At 53.8% G+C, this 7,196-nt stretch overlaps 1 protein-coding gene across 2 annotated transcripts; it reads right to left on the bottom strand.

The window, feature by feature from the left end:
- Positions 4,133 to 7,130, bottom strand: LOC110397018. Of its 2 annotated transcripts, XM_021392944.1 has the most exons (5): positions 6,497 to 7,130; positions 6,190 to 6,241; positions 6,038 to 6,077; positions 5,851 to 5,940; positions 4,133 to 5,501 (listed from the first exon to the last, which is right to left on the bottom strand). In XM_021392944.1, exons 1-5 carry the CDS (start codon positions 6,620 to 6,622, stop codon positions 4,160 to 4,162), a joined length of 1,650 nt encoding a protein of 549 aa, XP_021248619.1. In that variant the 5' UTR covers positions 6,623 to 7,130; the 3' UTR covers positions 4,133 to 4,159. The 2 variants fall into 2 exon arrangements, with proteins under 2 accessions (XP_021248619.1, XP_021248618.1); XM_021392943.1 differs by having other exon boundaries at positions 6,190 to 7,130.

The following is a 7,196-nucleotide window of genomic DNA, read 5'->3' as shown; positions in this document are numbered from 1 at the left end:
GGGGGGGGGGGGGGGGGGGGGGGAGCGATGCGCGGTCTTGTGTGACACCTGTCTGCCTCGGCCAGTGCAGATCACAAGCTCTAATGTCTCAAACTCATGGTTTTTCCTTCACCCTTTGGCCGTTTTTTTCTTTTTTCTTTTTCCTTTTCCCCCAGTTCTACTATTCCTACCCTCAATTACACTTCCATATACCTCTCTTCCATATACCATCAACAGTTACACTTCCATATACCGTCAACAGTTACAGTTCCATGTACCATCAAAACAGTTACGCTTCCATGTACCATCAAAACAGTTACACTTCCATGTACCATCAAAACAGTTTGTCCCACTCCCTTCCAAACCCACAAGTCAAACAATGCAGTTCTTCAGTTCCCACAAACACCCAGTACCTGGTCTCACGATTAGAATACTCAGGTTATAAAAACTGGTCCTTTTGCTTCATTTATGTTCCCCGTTTCTTATTCAATGTTCCCCCTGGCTCACCAGCAACGTCTCTCCAATGAGCCAAAATACAGCCAGGGGGTCTTTTTGGCATCTCTTTAGACACCCCTTGTTCCGTAAAAGCTTCTTAGGTAACACTTTCACAACTTAAACATTTAACAATCACAAAGACAGTGACAATCACCAGTGTGGTTTCTCCTCTGGATCTTTCCTCTCTCTGCCTGCCTCCAGTGAACAACATACCCACGACAGACATCATTTCCATCTAGGAGCAGAAATTAAGCCCTAGAAACTGATTTAATTGTTCTGCTACTCTTCCAGGATCCTCAATTAAGGATTGCATTTCCTTCTTAAAATTCCTGATTTCTCCACTAGAGTGAGGAGTTTTTGCCTATTTACCCTTGTCCCAGTAGGACCTCCCGTAAGGCGTACACGGAGGTGCTAGTACGGTTAGTGTCAGGGAAGGGAAAATTTTCAATAGCGCTTTTACATTGTTTTAATTCCTTCCTGAGCCCAGCATGCCTCCCCTCTTGTGAAACGACCCTAGGTGCCTTCCCATTTTCTCATTCTGGGGCAGTGATTGTTGCCCTTGGTGCGACATTGGGGTTATATGGGGGGGTAGATTCTTTAGGGAGTCCCACTGATTAGTTCCCTTTTCTAGTTCCTCTCCTTCCTGGTCCGGACCTTTCTTTACTACTAACAGACTGGCTTCTTGTATCCAATAGGCAGCAGTCTGATTCCTCCTCCGAAAACGAGCTTTTATTCTTTACGTATGAGTTCAGAATCTGGCACACCCAATCTTTGTCAGATACATATTCTGGCCAGAGTATTGATTATGCCTGTACTGGCTCTCTAGGCCATGTCTGTACACATACTTAAACATCTTTTTCTTGTCCTTGTCCCTAGTTTGGGATCTTTTTTTTTTTCCAATTCTGAAGCATCTTTCCCAAGGGGCTACCTCAAGGCACGATTCCGGGGACCCTTTTCCCCTGTCCTCGGGAGCTCCTATTCCCCATCCCTCCAGAATGCTGCTGTGAACTGCCCCGCTCACAGGTTACCACACTCCGATTCTCAGATGTAGGGCCTGTCCCTCTGGAGTACCCTACTCTGATTCTCCAGGTAAATAGGGGTGCACTGCTGGCACTTCGTCAAGTGCTCAGGGTACCGCACACCAACAGCTCCCTCCCGAGACTCTTCCTTTCACCCCCACAGCCGCTTTGTCCATCTCTGGCCGCACCCCTCGTGGGACCACGGAACCACGGATTCCGCGCTCGCTTTGCACTGAAAGTGTGTCTCAGTCACACACACACTGACCCGAGTCTCACCCGACCCCCAAGGCAAGAATGAAATTCCCTTACCTTGGTCCATGCACGAAGTTACCGGGTCTGCAGGGCTCAACGCCCATGCATACCTGCCCCTTGACTTTCACAGAGCCCGTCCTTTGTAACAGTCTCGGTTTCCTATCGGCTGTCCCAAAGAGTCACCACCCAGACAAGACCACTAAAATCAGCGGGGTGCACCTATCCTGTCCAGGGCAGTGGGGGGACCCTCACTCAAGGAGGCGATAATAAGCCCGGACGAGCCCCCAGATTTGTTGAAAAACACTTACACCAATTCCATTAAACTGCAGTTATTCTAAACAAGCTACTCAACAAAGTTATTTGGGAAGGATAATTTTACTATCACCATTTGTTTAAACATTCATAAAGCAAATCATAACAAATTTAATATCTTCTGTTACTGAGCTGCTAAGGGAAAGGAACAAGTTGACTGGGTGTAAGATTCCCTGAGGTAGTTGTCGCATTGCTTTACGCTAACTCTTGGCTGCAGTATAATTGCACCAAGTGGATCCACAGCCCAGTTGCCTCCATAAGCCTCTGCAGAAGTGACTTAGCCGGCTTTTGTTGCCAACCGATTCCTACCGATCCTGTTCGAGGGGGATGGTGTCTTGGCCTGTGGCGATGGCGAGTGTATTCTCTATCGCCTTTTGTTGTGCAGATTCTCTCCAAAAGCCCATCCACATCATGTATGGAGTACTTGTCAAAGTCAGTGGTCTTGCAATCACGACGACAGAGGACAAAGAGTGTAACTTTTCCTAACACAGCCTAACATTACTGGAATAGGGGGAGCCGAGCCCGAATCCCCCTTCCGCTCTGCCTCTTTGCAGAACACACGCCAAACGTCACCCGGATGGGGGGGTCCTTCTTCGGACTCACTGGTCCGGGGTCTGAAGGGTCACTGTCCTTGTAAGAGAGCCCAACAGATTCATCGCAGCCGTTTGCAGCAGCCCCCTCTACAAGAGGAGTGCTGAGCTCTACCGGCACGGTGGATTCCGCCTGTTTTTTTAACGACTCAAAAAGCGAGCTCCAGGTCCCCAGAAGGTCTTCAGCCACAGGCTCAGAGCACGCAGCTGCATCCCACAGCTTCACTCCCGCTTTGTCCCACGTCTCTGTGTCATAAATCGTAGCCCCATCTACTCCCTCTATGTTACGAGAGACCCACACCAAAAGTCGCCTTAAATCAAAGCCTTCCACCTTAGTGTGGTGCTTCTGCAAAATCGCTTCCATTATTTTGCAAACCGCCTCCTGTTCCTTTGTTACGTTTGATCCCATCATTCCCCGTTGCTCACCTCTGTCCTGCAGAAATGAATGTGGCTGCCTGGACCCACGTCCTTCCAGCGGCTTCTCTTGGGTCCCGCTTCCATCCAGCAGCCCTTATTCCTTGCCACTGGTCAGCTTGATAGCTAATTCATTCCCGAGCCTGACCCTGGTACGGGGTCCCTGTTCAGGCGCCATCTGTGGCAACTGAGGCACGGACTCCGTAGCCAATGCAGAACAAAGACCCTTTATTGTACCTGCTTACAACCATTTATACGCGCGTAACAACCCCTTGGTCACGTGTCCCAAGGTGTTGTGTGAGTCAAAGTGGGGATTAGTCTTTGTTTTCCCACAGCAGCCTCTTGTCCTCTGTCCTCCTGGGGGGATTGGATTCTTCTCTCACAATCTACCCTTCCCACTCCAGGAGCTGGAACTGCATCTCCATCCGCAAAGCAAAGCTCCGGGAGCTTTCACTGCCTGCCTGGCGGCAGCGTGTGACTTTGGCACATGTAGGGCAGAGCCTTCTAGAGTCAGATCTGTTCCGGGTGCAGCCCTTGCCCTTCTCATCCACTCTGTGTCCTCGGAACAGGTTCCTCTGCTGGTAAGTCTGTCTTTGGTTGCTTGATGCTGTGGGCTGTTCTGAAACGGAAGCCAGCAGCTGCTGCTGCAGCTCATTAGCAGATTGCCTGGCTTTGTTCATTTCTCTAACTGCAATGAGGACCTCCTGCATGAGGGAGTTTGTAAGGTTGGTCCCAGTGGGATCTGGAGGCTGTGGCAGACCTGAGGGTCTCTGCTCACTGCAGGAGGGCGTTCTCGGTTGAGGCGTTCTTCTTGGAGGAGCTGGCTTCTCCTGAGTGTGTCTCTTGCCCTTCGGCTCCTGCCCCCTGGTATTCTCTGGCAGCAATCCGCTGCTCCCTGGGGCTGTGCCCGCCTGGACACCGGCAGGATGAAGAACACACTCAGACGGAGCAGGAGCTTGGGGCTCCAAGAGCGGCCCGCTCCCAGGAAGCAGCACGTGGGCTGGCTCCCTACAGGCAACAGGAGCCAGCATCTCCACGTGCCTGTGGCTGCTGCCACTCTGACTCGGCCCCTTGGCACCTCTGGCACCACTGAAAGACTCACCTCGAGATGCCACCCAGTCCTTCTTCATTGCCTCCAGAGCCGGACGTGGGCTCCCCCTTTTGCCCAGTAGTCTGGGTGATCCTCGTCGATCTGTGTCTACCCTGGTTGGTAGAGAATCTCCTTTTGATGACAGGCCGTCTTCCCTTCCTTGAGGACTTCTTAACTCTCTTCTTGATCGTGGAATAGAGGGTCTTGCCAGCAGCTCGGAGCTTGGCCCAAGCACACTTAATGAAAAGGCACAGGAGGGATGGCCCACAGCAGCCGCTCTGTGGTAGAGGTGGTGTCTCTGGCCTAGGTGTCCTGTGTCCTGCTGCCATGTGCCTGGGCCTCATCTCTGCATGTGCTGGCCGGGGCCTGAATGTTTCACAGTGTGTCTGAATTGGCACAACTGACGGATTCCTTCCATTGAGTCTATGTTCAAGGTGCCACTCTGGATGCCGGAGAGCAATAGTAGTATTCTGGTCCTGCCGCATTCCGGCCGTGCCCTCAGGTAAATTCCTCTTTCCCACTGTTGCTCCTCGTGCATCAACCAGGCCTGCAGTGCTGGATGGAGCCATGCCCTGGGAACCTTCATTGCCAGGCACGCTGTGGCGTAGGGCTTTGCGGCGTTTGTCGCGCAACCAGTCCATGGCCGTACGTGTGCCATGCAGTGAGGCAATGTTCTCCTGTGCTGCTCTGATTGCCTTTTGCCTCTCAACATATTGGTACTGCTCCAGCCATAGATGCATCAACCTGTTCTGCTGGTCTTCAGCGCCCTCAGCAATTCTGTAGCAGGCAGTTTGCACTGGGACCTTTTTGTCTTGTGTGTGCGCATCCAGCGTGGAGGCGTTCAGCATGGAGGCCGATTTTTGCAGTTGACCACGGCGCTGCGCTGCTGACTTCCTTGCCCAAGCTTGCCTGTGCCTGTGCTGGAAGGACGAGAGGATGGACGCCCTCATATGCCTCCGTGGATGGGGAAGCTGGGAATGTTTCTGCCCCAGGACAGCCTCTGACAAACTCTTCTCCAGGTGCTGTGGTGCCTGCATTTTCACATTAGGATCCTCCAGATGACTTTTCTTAGCCTCATCCATGAAGGGCAGGTGCCTCACCGTGGGAACCAGCATCACATCAGGCTGTTTCCGATCACTGAGGCTTAGTCCCTGCTCCGCTTTCCTTTCTGGGATGGAGCTTTCCAAGTTCTCCTGGGTTTTCGGGTGAGGGCAAGGTGCCTCCATTTCCTCGCCACTGGTGCTCAAAGGGCATGGCGATGCCCTTGAAGAGCAGCTGTCTTCACTTGCTGTGACCCAGGTGGTGGAATCATCGCTGTCCTCAGGCATTTCCAAGATGCGCTTGTTTGAGCTGGAGAAAGAGAAGGAAGATGAGGGCAGTTCTGAGCCAAACACTCCTGAGGGCCCCAGGGCTCTTCTGTCGCCTCAAAGGCGTTGGCAGGCTGTGTCATTTCCACGGGGTCCCAACAAGTGAGTGCCCAAGGTTCTGTCCCAGCTTGCAGGGCACAGAGCGAGGATGACACTGTCATCTCTGTGCCTCAGTGATAATCCCCTCTACCAGGGCACTGCCTCTCAGACTGCAAGTCTGTGGATTTCCCTGTGTCTTCCCTGAGTGACTGCAGTTTTCCATGTCCCCAAGCCCTGCCCCTGCCCCTGCCCCTGCCCCCGTCCTCATCCCCATCCCCTGTCAGTGGTCTTACATCTCCAAGCGACTGATCAAGGTCTCAAGGCTCCTGTTGAACTGACAGATTATTTCACAGGTATTGTCATGTAGCCTGGGCGCTGAGGAGCTGCAGCAGAGCAGAGAGCGGTGTTAGTGGGAGTGTCACTTGGTGGGAGGTGACTGGAGAGGGCTGCCGTGCTCCAAGAGGGGACAGTTTTACTTACTGCGTCCTCGAGTGCTGTGAAGACGTGGGGAAGTCCCAAACTGTTGGGAAAGGAGACAGAGAGAGCGGATGGGGAGCACCTGAAGGGGTGGTGGGCATGTGGGCCCAGGGGGTGTCTTTGCAGGGCGTCTGCCCTTGCCCAGGGCTGCTCACCTCTAGAATTTTCCTGGTTGCCTCTGTGTTGGAACATCCTCTGTCTCTCTCTCTGTATGGGCACAGAAAGCAGCAAGTGAGAGGGGAGCATCCCCAGCAGCCTCAGCTGCACCCACAAACCCAGGGCACAGCCAGGCCCAGGCCCATCCCTGCCCCGGAACTCCCAGCCGAGCCTGGCCAGGCCCCGCTGGGACACGGCCTCTCCTCCCTGGCAGGGCCCCCAGCCCGGGCCTGGGATGACCCTGGCCCCTACTGACACCCCTCCCTGTGTTACAGCGCCTGGCTCAGCACCAGCCCTGACTCCTACCCTCCGATTCCACAAATCCATAACGAAGTCGAATAATGCTATGATCAGCACATTCCAGAGGATACGGTAGAAGATACTGTAATCCTCCAGGCTGAGGAAGAAGTCCATTCCCCAGAAATCAGCCATGCCTGTGACGTTCAGAGAGAGCCAAGCAGTCAAGCTCCTCTCTCCAGTCAGCTCACGGGCAAAGTGGCACCCAGCCTCGCTCTGCCCCAAATTTGTGGTTGTCCCCTTTGTGATGCGGCTTGCTGTGTCACCAGCTGGGAGCTATGGCAACATTTGTGATGCAGGGACAGTGGGGTGTGGCACAGCCCTGCCAGCTCAGCACAGCAGGGCCATGGCCAGCCCGCCCCAGTGCCCAGCCCTGGCCCTGTGCAGGGCCACGCAAAGCCTCTGGCCTCTCACCAGGAAGGACTGAATCCCAGGCCCTGTGCCACGCTCCCGCTTTTGAGAGCCCACAAAGCTCTTGTTGGCCCTCACGAGTCCAGCAAGGCAACGATGGCCGTGCTGCTGCTGCTTGCTCTTCCCGGGCATTTTCAGGGAAGACCTCGAGCAGATCAGCTCAGAGCAGAGGCTCGCACTGACGCACCTGTCAACGGTTTACGGGCGTTTGACCCGGTTCCGTGACAAAGGGGACGGGGGATCCACGGGCCCACGCCCCAGGAAAAGGGAAATAGGGAAAAGGGTAAGGAGATGGCCC

This window comes from Numida meleagris, chromosome 3 (genome assembly GCF_002078875.1).
Source record: "Numida meleagris isolate 19003 breed g44 Domestic line chromosome 3, NumMel1.0, whole genome shotgun sequence".
Classification (NCBI taxonomy): Eukaryota; Metazoa; Chordata; class Aves; order Galliformes; family Numididae; genus Numida; species Numida meleagris.
Note: the sequence above shows the minus strand (reverse complement) of the source record. Positions and strands in the feature narration are given on the sequence as shown.

Bases quoted from the DNA above. Each gene is read 5' to 3' on its own strand.
- LOC110397018 (XM_021392943.1), bottom strand. From the start codon at position 6,622: ATGGCTGATTTCTGGGGAATGGACTTCTTCCTCAGCCTGGAGGATTAC. The intron at 6,078-6,189 runs GTGAGCAGCCCT...CTTTCCCAACAG, and splicing joins CAACCAGGAAAATTCTAGAG to TTTGGGACTTCCCCACGTCT. The intron at 5,502-5,850 runs GTAAGACCACTG...CTCTTTCTCCAG, and splicing joins TTGATCAGTCGCTTGGAGAT to CTCAAACAAGCGCATCTTGG.